This window comes from Kogia breviceps, chromosome 16, assembly GCF_026419965.1.
Source record: "Kogia breviceps isolate mKogBre1 chromosome 16, mKogBre1 haplotype 1, whole genome shotgun sequence".
In the NCBI taxonomy this organism is placed as follows: Eukaryota; Metazoa; Chordata; class Mammalia; order Artiodactyla; family Physeteridae; genus Kogia; species Kogia breviceps.
This window is the reverse complement of record NC_081325.1, coordinates 21,284,354-21,298,397: the sequence shown is the minus strand read 5'-3', so window position 1 is coordinate 21,298,397 and position 14,044 is coordinate 21,284,354. Positions and strand designations below refer to the sequence as shown.

The window sequence follows — 14,044 nt, the reverse complement described above, 5'->3', positions numbered from 1 at the left end:
CCCCCGACTCCATTGGTCAACTCTTCCCCCCCCCCCGCCCCCAACCCCACTCTTTTCCTGTCAAGGGCAAAATCCAGCTTCAACTCTGCTTGGGGTTTGGAAAGTTCTCATCCCCTGAGCTTCATCATTGGAGTTGGCATCCTCCAGCCACTCCCTTCACAGTTGAGATTTTGTTAAAACCAAACATTTTCCAAACTCAAAATTCGCCATCTTAGTTTGCTACTTTAGAAAAGCCCTGGGGAAACTTAGAATAATAGTGGCATACCTATAGTGGTTCCAGGTGTCAACTTGGCTAAGCTAAACGGCATTTTTCAGCATCTCCTTCCCGGTAGGTTTCCAGGTAGACAGAAACCACAGGAGTTCAATTTGCACGCGGCACCGGCCCTCTCTTCTCTCTGGAAACTGAGTACGCGCAGAGCCTGGCGCAGCGCATGCGCATTGTCATGGCTCTGCCGGCTTGCCTTGCTGAGGCGGGGCCGCGGCTGCGCCCAAAGCCCCTCCAGCTCCCGCGAGATCAGCAAACGTATATCGTTCAGTTGTCCGGGAAAACCAATACTTTTAGTACAATGCCTTCTTTGTACTAGCATAGTTATTGCATATGCATTTGTATTTACTCTCCTCTTGCATTTGTATGAAACTCATGACAAAACTTTCTTTTGTGAACATCGAAACAACGACGTCTCAACGGCGTATTTCATGTTTCTTCTGGTGAGACTCATTTGGTTGCAAGCAACGCAAGACTTCAAGCTAACTCAAGTAAAGGGACTTCATATAAGGATACGATTAAAATAATAGAGAAGGTGGGCTGTCTTTCAAACTTGAAAGCACGTGCTCTTACCGGGACTGGATCTGGAGAGGGCTTCTGGATCCACAGACACCCTGGGGGTCTGAGTAGGAGATGTGGCATTCCTTCACTCTTGAGCTGTGGTTTTACTACGACTTATCTATACTCCGTGGGTCCCTTTATTCTTATCCTACGGCCAAGAGTTGTGTGTTTTTTTTTTTTTTAACTTTATTTTTCTCTTTAACTTTTCTCATTGCTTTACCTTCACTTCTGTTTTATGTGAGACTTTTTCAGTATTATTTATCAGCCCTTTAATTTTTTGGAACTGTAATATTTTTAACCTCAAAGAAATTTGTCTTCCTTTGATTATTTTCACAGTATCTCATTCTTGTTTGTGATGCAATACCTTCTCTTAACACACTGAGGGTATTCGTTTTTTAACTTTTTATTTTGAAATAATTATAGATGGTTGGGAAATTGCAAAGATGTAACACCAGGAGGTCCCAAGTACCCTTTACCCAGTTTCCCCAAATGGTTATATCTTACGTACTTGTAACACAATATCAAAACCAGGAAACTGACATTGGTACAATGTGTGTGTATAATTCTGTTATTTTATCACATAAGATACATCACCACCAAGATCAGCCTGAGCTATCCCTTTATAATCTTACCTTCCCTCCTCCACCATAGAATGTTAATTTATTTTTTTCTATTTTCAGCATGATCTGTTTTCTCCATGTTTGTTCTTTCCTTCCTCCCTTCCTTTTTATTTCTTTATCTCTCTCTTTCTCTTCCATTTTGTAGCTACCCACAAAATGTCTGGTGATCTTGCCTATTCTTTCATATTTAAGCACAAAGCTAATTGCAAGTTCAGTTGTGAGTATTTGTGGGGCGTCACCACAGGGAGATCAATTGGCAAGTTCCCGTTTTCATTTGGGGGGAGGGAAGTCCTCCAGTGTTGGTGCCTGGGATCTTTTTTCTTGGTTTATTCACAGGCTTCAGAGAAGAATCCTCGGAGTGTGGGGTGGGGGATGAGAGCCTACTATTCAATGGGCAGATTTTCACTTAATTCCCTTGTTTCCAACTTGTATCCCATCTCTCCCCACCCCACTTCACTATGATTCTCCCGAGTTTCTTAAGGTCAGTTTCTCTAGAGAATAAGCCTCCAGACTCTGAGGGGTGGGGAGGGCAGTTGCCAGACTTCACGAGGATGGGAAGGATGGCGAACTGCTCCGTAGACAGACTAACAGAAAATCCCGGTTCTCAGCGTGTTGCCTTGTGGGACTGCATACCTTGGGAAGCCTTTCTGTGGGTCCGAAGGGGAACCCTTGGCTTCCCATCCTGCCCCCTTCTTTGCAAATCCTCCATCACCCAAAATTGTGTTGAAATCTCTCTCTGATGCTGTTTCGTATCCAATTCACTTTGTCCTCTTGGATTTTTGTAATTACCTTTACAGTCATTTTAATAAGATTCTAGGAGGGAGGGTGGGAAGGAGCATGTAGTTAATCTGATGCTTATGCAGCACACAACAATCATTTTTTAAAAAAACAATATTTGAAATATACGATGAAAACCAGATTTTTCTCTGAGTGCATTTTCAATATAGATGTAACATGGGAGTTTAGTTCAGACAAGGCATTACAAAAAAAGATTAAGATTCCTTCCACAGCTTCAGGACAGAAGTAATATTTTTTCCTCATTTGCCTTTAAAACTTTGCTGGGTGATATACGGCACTATCTTCCACGTATATTTACCCCCCTTTGCTGCTATTGCATTATCAGTGTTGTGAAATTTGCCAGGATATGTGAGGAGGGCTAAGTTTAAATGAGCTCCAGACAGTAGGTAACTTTTGTCTCTGGAGTTAATTACCTCTCACAAAAGACAGGGACCCACAGGGCTCTTTCTTTGGGTACTTGGCAGGTGACTTGAATGAATGATGATTTTGTCTGCTCTTCTTTGTCTTCTAGAATCCACACTGCTCTGACTGACCGTGGCCCAAGGGGATGATGTCAAACAGGGTGGGAGGGGGCTGAGTACAGGGGTTATTCATTGAAAAGTTGGCTTTGAAAGATATGAGTAAGGTCTCCTGAAGGTTGAAGGCTGACAACAAGCATGGAAGCAAGAGAGAGACCCCATCAAGAAGAAAGAAGTTAGTAAGAATGCGAACAAAGAGATAAGTGGACAGTAATGGAGAGAAAGACAGTGGAGAATATATAAGAGAAAACTGAAAGCAATATGAAAGACAAGACACATACCACACAAGAAGAAAGCTAGGACCATTAACCAGCAAATACTGATCTGAACAGAATTGAAGTCAGCACACTCATTCACTTAACAAACATTCATTAAATCTCTGTTGAGCAGCTATGATGTACAAGCCCTGTATAGGACGGAATAAAACAGACCATAAATGTATTTTTTTAAGTGAGAAAGGAAAATATCAGATAGTAAGAATTAAAATAAGGTGAAGTAGTTAAGAGTGACAGGTGTCTCAAAGTGGTGATGATGTTTAAGCTCACATTTTAATAACCAAAGGGAACCAGCCCTGTAGCTATCAGGGCAGGTGATCGGCAAAATGCAACTTTCTGTAATTCGGAAACTATTTCAAAATTAAAACGTTTAAGAAATTAAGGTATTAGAGCTAAGGAAGAGAAAGAGAAGTAGGGAGAGAAAGAGAAAATGAAGGGGGAAGAGGAGGAGACTTTGGAGGAGGGGGAGGAGGGGGAGGAGGAGGAGGGGAGGAGGGGGAGGATGAGGAGGGGAGGAGGGGGAGGAGGGGGAGGAGGAGGAAGGGGAAGGAGGAGGAGGAGGGGGAAGGAGGAGGAGGGGGAAGGGGAAGGAGAGGGGAGGGGGGAGGAGGGGGAAGGGGAAGGAGGGGGAGGGGGGAGGAGGGGGAAGGGGAAGGAGGGGGAGGAGGACAGAGGAGGAGGGGAAGGAGGGGGAGGGGGAGGGGAAGGAGGAGGAGGGGAGGGGGAGGAGGACTATTCCCTCTGAGCACATACATACCCACAGGCTCTCCTGCAATATGATTCCAATCCATAAACACACACCATCAATGTTGCCTTTGCCATGAGGTTTGCAGTCTGACACCACCTTCAAAACTTTATCTTCATTAAGCAATTTAGTTGTAGGAAACTAGAGACGCAAACAAATTGCTTTGAAAAAGAGTGGGGGACAGGCTGCTGCAGAAACCCTCCATCTCCTTCCGCCCTTCCCTGGCCCACGGCCTCGTCGGGCTCAGGGCCCTCGCGCCTCCTGCTGCGTGTGTGCTCCTCCGTGCCGCCTCAGTCCCGCCCCCTCACCTGCTGGCTCCGTGCGGTCACTCAGGGCCACTCCCGCCCCTTTCTGCCTCATGACTTGCTAGCTGAACCCCCACTCGCATCGCCTCTGTCTTTTGATAACTTAGATCTCAGGGAGCAGGGGGTCCAGCTCATGCACCGCACCAGGCGGCGAGCCACACGTCCCAGCAGGTTGAAGGACTGGACACCCTGGGCTCAGGTGTGACTGGACAGGAGGGAGGACGACAAAATATGGTGTCTGAGCCCCAGGGACTGTGGGTGGAGCAGGTTCCCTTAAAGGGGCCCTGGGTGTGAAAAATGCTCTCAGGCTCGGCCTGTCAAATGCCATCTTGAATACGTCAGTCCTCCGAGCTCGTCAGGAGGAAAGGAACAGTAACAGAATCCGGGGTTTCCCTTTTTTTTTTTTTTTCCAATCCGCCTCTCTCTCTCTCTCACTCTCACTCACTCATACACACACACACACACCAGCAGCTGCCTCTCATTTCAGCTCGGCACTGCTGTTAACCCACTTGATGCCGTTCTGCCTTCCAGAAAGACTGTTTCCGTCCTGCCATCCAACTCCACAGAGAATGTTCCTGGAGTAGATTTCCTGCCACTGTGTTGGTTTTGTAAGTCATGCTCACCAGCTTCACAGTCAGCCTCCTGTGGCTATAACTGCAAAATCCGGTGGTCGGATTCCGTCATCTGCAGGGTCTCTATCGGTTCTCACATCTGTGGTTCAGCAGCTCAGGAGAAATCCGACGGAGGACGCGGGCAAAACGGCCTGCAGGGCTTTCCGACTGGCTTTGAAAATGCTTGGAGGCAAAACTGTGTGGCTGGTGCCCTCTTGTGGACACATCTGACACCTCGAACAGCCACAGAGCCTTGAGGAAATCACAAAATCAGAGCACCGACGAAACACTCAGATGATAATGGTTAACGTTGAATTGAGGGCTTAGCAAGTGTGGTTGCTGGCTGTTATCTCCTTTAACCCTGTGGCCCCCCTGCCTGGTGGTGATGCTACTACTTCCACTTTAGAGGAAACTTAGGAACCCCAGGCTGAAGCGACCTGTCCAAAGTCACAGCTCACAGAGCGATCCCACTCAAGAAGCAGGATTCCAAGCTATATTTCAGAACTCGACATTATGCTGCCTCATCAGAGGAAAATGCCTTCAAATGTTTTTTAAAATGGAAAAAAACCACGTTGGAGACCATCTTGCCAGCATCTCCCCAAACGGGCCACTGTCTGGAGGTCGTTCTGCATGAGGAAAATAAAGTTATGGGCCTGTGATGGTTGGGGACAGGGAGGCAGAGTGTTCCATGATGAAACGAGGTTGAGAAACACTGGGTCAAAGAGCACTTATGGTGATGCTTCTGTCTTCATCATGCTAATGTGTGTGGAGAAAGAAAGTGATGCGATACGCTCCGTAAATCTCAAGCTCGTTAGACCAGGGTTTCTCATTATATCTTAGTTCCTCAACCTTATAACACCCTGGGAGGGATCATTCTTTGTCTTGGGGACTGTCCTATGCATTGTAAGGTAGCTCGCAGCATTCCTGGCTTCCACCCACGAGAAGCCAGGGCCGCCCCCCTTTCCTAAGCTGTGACAATCAAAACTGTCTCCAGACCTGGCCAGGTGTCCCCTGAGGGGCAAGATTGAAACGACTGCTTTAGACCACGGAACTCTTTTCTTCACGGAGCAACTCCAAGGACTCATGCTCCAGGGAACTCACTGCTGGAAACACTGATTTAGTTCATTTCTGCTCCGTTTAAAGGCAAGGAAATGAAGGCCCAGAGAGGTGAGGTGACTTGTTTATGTCAGCCGTATAACTTAAGTGATGCGTGTAAGACCTATGTTTCCAAATAAACCCTGGCCCTTTGGGCTTCAGGCCTATCCTAGCCTCTCTTAGGTGACACAGACAATGTGGGCTGGGGGTGGATCAGGAGACAGCCCTCGCTCAGCTCTGTGAAGCTCTATCTTTGTCACTGGTGCTGCTTCACAGATATTCAAATACTGTACACATTTTTTTTTCTCTTATTGATACAGCTCAGGGACCCAGGGCACTTAAGACACTCACTGAAGGACAGACCGGCTCATGGCTGACCCTGTGGTCCTACTGTAATGAATTTCTGGTTTTCAACCAAAAGGAAGAAAGTCCCTTTTCCTTACTGAATTCTCCAGTAGTCACTTTTCCTTGCGGATTTCCTAACGGTGGTAGTGTTGGGGCCAAAGTTGGCATCTCACACCTCCTTCCCCTCAAGAACCTTTGGAATGGGGGCAGATTTCCATCTAGTGAGGCTGATTTGAATGTGGAATTAGGATCAGGGTGTAAATGACATGGGGTCAGTTGACTTTGGGAGAGCACACGCTGTGCTTTCTGAGGCCAGGACGCCACAGGAGCGGGAGGTTGGACCAGGTGCAAATTTAGGTTCAACTCTGCCTCTCCATGGGCTTGATGTGTAGCCCATTCTAGAAGCAGGGACACACCTTATGCCTCTCTGTCCACTCCAACTTGGGGTTTGGACCACCTGGATTCTACCCGTGGGAAAATAAGGAGGTGTTCTGTGGCCAGTTGCTCCTGGCTTGGGGTGATGAGTGCTTGGTGTTCTGCAAAGCTGTTCTCACCCTTGAAATGCACACACGCAATAGCGACAGTATTCACCATCGCTTGTACCGTGCTTCCCAATGCAGCCAGTACTGCTCTGATGCTTTATGCTTACAACCCATTTAATCTTCACAACAACCCCATGTGGTAGACGCCGCTGTTATGTACATTTTACAGATGAGGAAACTGAGACACAAGCATTACATAACTTGCACAAGGTCATAGAACTAGTAAGTATAAGAGACAGCTTTGAAACTCAAGTGGTCTGGGTCCTGAGGCTCTTAAGCTTCGTTCTATCACCCTGGCTCCACTCCCCCACCCCAGACCCAGGTCTAAGAACAGCCCTGGGAGTTCCACCTTTAAAGAGGTAAAGATACTGTAGATTTACCAGGAAATCATCCCGGTGCAGTGTGGTGCTTTGTAAGGGCTGGAAAGAAAGGATAAACCAACTCTTCCTCATAAAAAGGTGATATGCTGTCCTTATGGGAAAATGACGTGTTTAAATTACAATCCGGTCGACCACCTTCCTGAAGGGTGATTTTCTAGACGATGATGATGATTGATTTGCTGCTTCTTTGCCTGTGGAGACACCAAAGTGAGCTTGAAATGCTGTCGATTTTGGTAGCCTTGATGTGCACGTTTCATTGCTTGAGGCTCAAACCCAAAGCAGTGCTGCCACCTGCTGTAGAGATGGATGATATATATTTTTCTTTTTTTCTCTTTCCTCATCAATGTTAACAGTCTTAGAAATAAAGGAGGGAGACAGGAGATTATCAGTCTCAACCAATCTCCCCAAGTGCGGAGTGGGTGCCTAGCTGCGGTCATGGCCAGAGATGTAATTTTGTTACTGCGTTTCTTCTCACTATTGTGCATAAGTATACTTCGAGGTCTTAATCACAACATTGATGCCTGGACAATAGACCATCAACTTCTCTCAACTCCACTGCTGCCATTGCAGTTTCTGGCACCATTAGCTCTTTGCCTGGACTTGGGTTGCCTCCAGCTGATCACCTAGCCACCACTGCTTCCCCTAAACATGCCCTTCTCTGGGGTGATCACTTTATTTATTTATTTAACTTTTAATTTTATATTGGAGTATAGCCAATTAACAGTCGTTGTGATAGTTTCAGGAGCAAAGCAAAGGGACTCAGCCGTACATGTACCCATTCTCCCCCGAACTCCCCTCCCATCCAGGCTGCCACATAACATTGATGATCACTTTTTATTTATTTATTTTCTGTACGCGGGCCTCTCACCGTTGTGGCCTCTCCCGTTGCGGAGCACAGGCTCCGGACGCGCAGGCCCAGCACCATGGCTCACGGGCCCAGCCGCTCCACGGCACGTGGGATCTTCCCGCACCGGGTCACGAACCCGTGTCCCCCTGCATCGGCAGGCGGACTCTCAACCACTGCGCCACCAGGGAAGCCCGATGATCGCTTTTAAATGTAGAGCAGAGCATGCTACTCCCCTTCACGTAATCCTCCAATGGGCTTCTGCTTCACACAGAACAAAATCCAGACTCCTTCCCGTGGCCTCGGCAGCCTCACGTGATCTAGCTCCTGCCTGCTCTCTAATCGCTGCCTGGGTTGCTCTAGCCATGATCTTCTGGTTTTTGGACACATCAGGCTTCTTGGTACTTTGCGTCTTTAGCCTGTGCCATTCTTCCTGCCAAAGAATGCTCAGGCCACAGATCTTTGCATGTCTTTCTGCTTTTTGTTAGTTAAGGCTCAGAATCAACGTCATTTCCCCAGAGAGAATTTCTCTGGCCATTTATTTTTTTATTTTTTATTTTTTTTAAAACCCTGCACTTTTATTTATTTATTTTTTTTTCCTTTGGTTTTTGTGGTACACGGACCTCTCACTGCTGTGGCCTCTCCCGTTGCGGAGCACAGGCTCCGGACGCACAGGCTCAGCGGCCACGGCTCACGGGCCCAGCCGCTCCGCGGCACGTGGGATCCTCCCGGACCGGGGCACGAACCCGCGTCCCCTGCATCGGCAGGCGGACTCTCAACCACTGCGCCACCAGGGAAGCCCCTGGCCATTTATTTTTAAAATAGAAAACCTCAGTCTCTACCACATAATAGATGCACAGTAAATATTCATTTTCTTCCTTTTTCCAGACATCCCAGGCTCTGGTGCTGTTAACACAGACAAAAGCTGGGGGCGAAAGAATTATCGTTTGAAGTCCTTACCTGCCCCCAGCTCTGAAGTTGGTACAAAACTGGGAGAACACAATAACCTGTTAGCATAAGTTAGTATAGCTGGGAAGGCTGAGGGGAGAGTCATAAGTAGGTGAGTTTGGCTTGTGTCCATGTGAGGCTGAGGTCCTCAGGACAGGGAGGTCTAGTTGGAGCACCAGAGGACCTCGTTAAAGGAACCGGACTAAACTAAGGGAAGGCCGGGGTCCACAGCTATCCACCCCCAACACACTTGCCTGCTTACCCTTACAGTTACCCACACCCTGGGTCCCCTACTGCTACCACCAATCCACATTTATAAAAAGAAACACCTCCAGATTAGGTCTCTCCTCTCAGGCTGAACATCAGAGAGACGTCTTGGGGCAGAGAGAAATGAGAGACTGGAAGGAAAGAGGATGTTTCAAGGCCAGACCGGAAGTAATGGGCATCACCTCCACTTGGATCTCCCCAGTCCCTCTTTTGCTACATTGGCTGAGCCAGACGCATGGGGCTAGGACCATGTGCCCAGGAAGAGAAGAGCAATATTGACGGACATGCTACAAGCTGTAAACACGTCTTTCTTCCTGTTTTTTTTTAATAGGCTCACGTTTCATGGGAGCCGCTGTCCATTAACTTGATGTAATAAAGACTGCCCACCAGCTACTAATAAGCCATCTTCTGTTCAATATTAATAGAGAAGCTGTCCCCAGAGGCCTCCCCCTTCAGTGGGAAGGCACGGTGCTCTTGTCTGCCACTTGTGGGGTCCATAATGAGAAGAGTTCAGGGGAAGGAGTTCAGATCCAGGTAACTAGAGTCTGGGGTCTAGCCCTTTCCCAAAGGTACGTTTATGTGCCTGGCAAAAGCACCCCCCTCAACAAATGGCCTATGGAATAGCTTCGTTAATTTGTTTATAATGTTGACATTTGTTTAGAGTGAATGGGACCGAGGGCAAGAACAACAGAGTAGGGATAGGGCGGTGGCAGAAGGGGACACTTCCCAAACGAGCAAGTAGAAGCTTCTCTGCCTCTGCCTAGGTGTGGCAGGAGGGCTGTGTGGGCGGAAGGCTGCGTTGCAGGCTATGGCTCTGGACGCCAGCACCGGAGCTAATGCATCCTGGAGGCCTCCCACATCCTTTATAAGGTGCCTCCTCAAAACAAACATTTAAGGATCTCTATCTTTAAATAATTCCCCAGCTGGTTTGGAAAGAGGACTCAGAGTTCTCTTTTTCCCCAGAAACTAAGATAGTGCGTTCACGAGTGATGTCACAGATGGGAGGCTACAAACACAACTGGAGAACCTCAGCCTAAAACTGAGAAAACACGCTTCTCCGCTTCCTCACACACGTAGGGCCAGCTCTCCTGGCCGAGAGGACTAAGGACCGGAAAGATTAACCCCAGAATTGGGGCAAATCCCGTGCTTCTCTTTGCATGTTGTCAGGCCCCTGCCTGCACCTCCAGGCATCTCTCCTCCCAGGGCTGCCCCTGACCTTCCTGCCGCCGCCTCTGCTGGGTGCTTCAGCTTCATGTCAAATCCTCCTATCCGCTACGTATCATTATCATCCCCCAGTTTTCGAACAGAAGCTCAGGTACTGATAAGTTAAGTAGCGTGGTCAGAGTCACACAGGTAGGAAGTGGCAGATCTAGGATTCGGTCCATAGTTCTGGCTAAAGAGTCTTACCCAAGTCACCCCACCAGGTCGACTTTGGGATGGCTCAGCCTCCTCGCCCCATGTCCCCTGGTAGAGCTCCCCACTTGCAGCTGAGAACCGCAACTGCAAAGGACATGTTATTGGGATTCTCCAAGTCAAGAGTATAAAGGCAGAACGTTGATCCCTGAGATCCTGGGCCTGAACCTCAGCGCCTCACTGTGGGCGATGGTCTGATGAGAAACACTAGGTCTTCATCTACCTTCCAGCAGCCATGGGAAAACCAGGCAAGTAGTAAATCCCATTAAAGAGCAATGTATGTCACAACTAATTACGTCCCTCCGGGGTGGGTTGAGGCCACTTCTCTGTTCCAACAGGTACCTTACTGGGAAGGAGCCTCTGTTACCAGGGCAGGGAGGAACCACAGCTCAGTCAAACCTGTAGACTGATTATTTAAATGGCCTCATTCTTCCTCAAAATAAAAAACCAAAAGCATCACTTCCTGGTAGCTCCTGTGCACTCTTCCTCAACATCAAAAATGGGTCTCTGGGCTTCCCTGGTGGCGCAGTGGTTGAGAATCCGCCTGCCGATGCAGGGGACACGGGTTCGCGCCCCGGTCCGGGAAGATCCCACATGCCGCCGAGCGGCTGGGCCCGTGAGCCATTGCCGCTGAGCCTGCGCGTCCGGAGCCTGTGCTTCGCAACGGGAGAGGCCACAACAGTGAGAGGCCCGCATATCACACACACACACAAAAAATGTGTCTCACACCCATGCACGTGCACACACACACACTCTCACACACACACACACTCACTCACCAGTGCCTTACAGACCTGGCAGCCTGAACACAAAGCCCTTCAAGCAATGCATAAGCCACAGCAACTCCCTCAAATCAATGCAAGGGAAGAATGTGAGAAAGTACTCAGCCAATGCCACCAACTGAGGTTTGACCAGCACTTAGAAGTTAAAGTGTTTTTTTGTGTGTGTGATCTAAAAAAGATACCACAGAAGAAGTGGAGTTGGAACATGGTCTTTGGAGGCAGGCAGCATGCATAACTTGTGGGAACCTAGGTAAGTTACTTCTCTTCTCTAAGCCTCAGTGCCCTTACCTGTAAAATGGAGATATTGACATGAACCTCGTAGGACTGTTACAAGGAATATCAACATGCCCCTCGGATCCTAGATTCCTAAGACAGAATATAAGCTATGGGTAAAAATGAAACAGTGTCTTAAATTTCATCTCATTTATCTTACCCTGTGTGCCTGAATTTCTATTTAAAAGAGACCTAGCTTGGACTTCCCCGGTACCCAGTGGTTAAGACTCCCTGCTCCCAATGCAGGCGGGGCCGGGTTTGATGCCTAGTCAGGGAACTAGATCCCGCGTGCATGCCACAACTAAGAGTTCGCATGCCACAACTAAGAGCCCGCATGCCATAACTAAAGACCCCACACGTGTCAACAAAGATCCCGCGTGTTGCAACTAAGAGCCAGCACAGCCAAATTAATTAATTAAAACACACTGACATTTTTTTTTTAATTAAAAAAAAATAAAAGAGACCTAGCTTAAATAATGAATGGGGCACAGCTCCAGCAGAGGCATCTGGGATGGGAAAACAATTGATAGGATGAGAAGACACCAGATTTACAGTAGACGCTCATTTCTTGCAAGTACTCAATATCATCCCACTGAATGAAACACACACACACACACACACACACACGACTGGATGGGGTGAGGGAACAACCTGTCCCACTTTATTGCTTGCCTGTGCTGTTTGAAAAGTTCATTCTGAGTAGGTTTACTTAGGGCGTGAGAATCCTCGGGACATGACACCACGTTCCAGACCAAAGATGTGCTGAGAAGGGACCCAGCCCCAGGGCCCTTTCTCAAGCAGCAGAAAGTATATAGGAGGTGGAAGAAAAGCATGGAAATATAAGAAATATTAGGAAAAAGAAATTCATAAAGGCTTAGTGATTCACTGAACCTTGTTAATGGAAAGTCTACGATTTTAAAGTTATTACTAGAATCACATTGTTCATTAACAGCATTTCCCCACAGCGTATTTAAGTCTTCAAATATCTTATAGTTAATTTTATAGAATTATAAAACAAAACCCTGAAAGTTCTACCCACCCATGCGTCCCTTGACTTTGTGGAACAGAGGTGACAAATACAGGTTTGATTTGTGCCACCCGAAAGAGCGCCATCTAGAGGCAACTACTTCAAACGGCACCTGCACGCACCGCTAAGCATCTCAAACTCACCTCGACACAGATGTAACTGCAGAAGTAATACGTACCCTCTGTACAAACCCTGGAATAAGTAAATCTGTAAGACTGCTACAATTACAAAATGGAAGTTAAGTTGGAAAAAAAAGCCTGAGCAAACAGATTTTTGGTTGCCTTTTTGTTCCTTGAAAGTACCAATCCCTTTCACAAAACAAGCTTTGCGGGAAGAGGAACTGAGTAATTTGTCTTGTTAGTTACAATTCATAAAAAATAGGCTCCACCATTAGCTAAATACAACTATTCAAATCCAATTTAAGAAGTATCAAAAGAAAAAAAAACACCTTAAAAAACCAGTAGCAGCAACAACATTGAACATTTGTAAACAAAATCACCAGTAACAACCCTATGCTTAACAACAAAGAATCTGCATTCTTGTAAAATATTAAATATACATAATAAAGAGAATATTGGCCATCTTTTTTTCTTAATAGACAATAATAAAACGATCTTATCAATAGGAGACGTGATCATAACAAGTGTTTCACAGTCTTTCTCACAACAGTCAAGGGCATGAGGTCGCCACCGAAGGCACGCTTTCCAAAAGTCTCCTCCTTGCTGTGATCCTCGCACACCGGGGACACTCGGAGGACTGGAAGCACTGCTTGTGAAAGCAAGCCCTGCATGCTGCAAGCAAGGAGGACAGCCGTCAGCAAACAGGTAGCTGGTTTTCTCAAATATGTACAGACGCTCATCCCCGTGCCGGGGAGAGAGGGGATCTGAACCCAGAAACCAGAGTCTTCCAAAGAGCAATCAGGCAGGTTGAAACTCAGAGGGACTCCAAAGTCCCCAGTAGGTCATGAGGGCCAGTAGAACATGAGGCTCAGGGAACGTGATGTAGTGGATGCTGCAGTGCCTCCCAGATCTGTCCAAAGACCACCACTCCCCGCCCCCCCCCTGGCGTGCTAAGAGTGCAACAGTGGCTGATGGATCAGGAGGAGGCATCCCTCCTCTGGAAATGGCCCTGACTAAAGAGAGCTGGCTTGATCAAGGTCATGCCTCCTTGCTGGCCCCAGCCTGCATCCGGTGACCGGTCAATACGAGGTTTAAAGGCCTGGCTGGCTCTCTCGTCTCCAGTTTGGGAAAATGCCGCAAAACCATCCCAGCTTCCCTGAGATGCACTGAGTTCTTCGTGGCCACCCCACCACAGTTCAACGTCTCCCTCTACCCAACCCTGCTGCCTTCATACCCTCGCAGGTGTTGAACCTGCGAAGTGCCCTAGTGAACTTGGGATTGACTGTGATTCAATTACAAAACAGGGGCAGC

The 14,044-nt window shown here is 47.6% G+C and overlaps 1 protein-coding gene across 6 annotated transcripts in view; it reads right to left on the bottom strand.

The window, feature by feature from the left end:
• Nucleotides 1–12,461: 12,461 nt before the first annotated feature.
• Nucleotides 12,462–14,044, bottom strand: part of RUBCNL (rubicon like autophagy enhancer) — a 41,438-nt gene continuing 39,855 nt past the window's right edge. For all 6 annotated transcript variants that reach the window (XM_067016176.1, XM_067016180.1, XM_067016181.1 and 3 more), the window contains one exon: nt 12,462–13,405. In XM_067016176.1, coding sequence (XP_066872277.1) covers nt 13,284–13,405 — 122 coding nt within the window. In that variant the 3' untranslated portion in view covers nt 12,462–13,283. The remainder of the gene's footprint in view (nt 13,406–14,044) is intronic.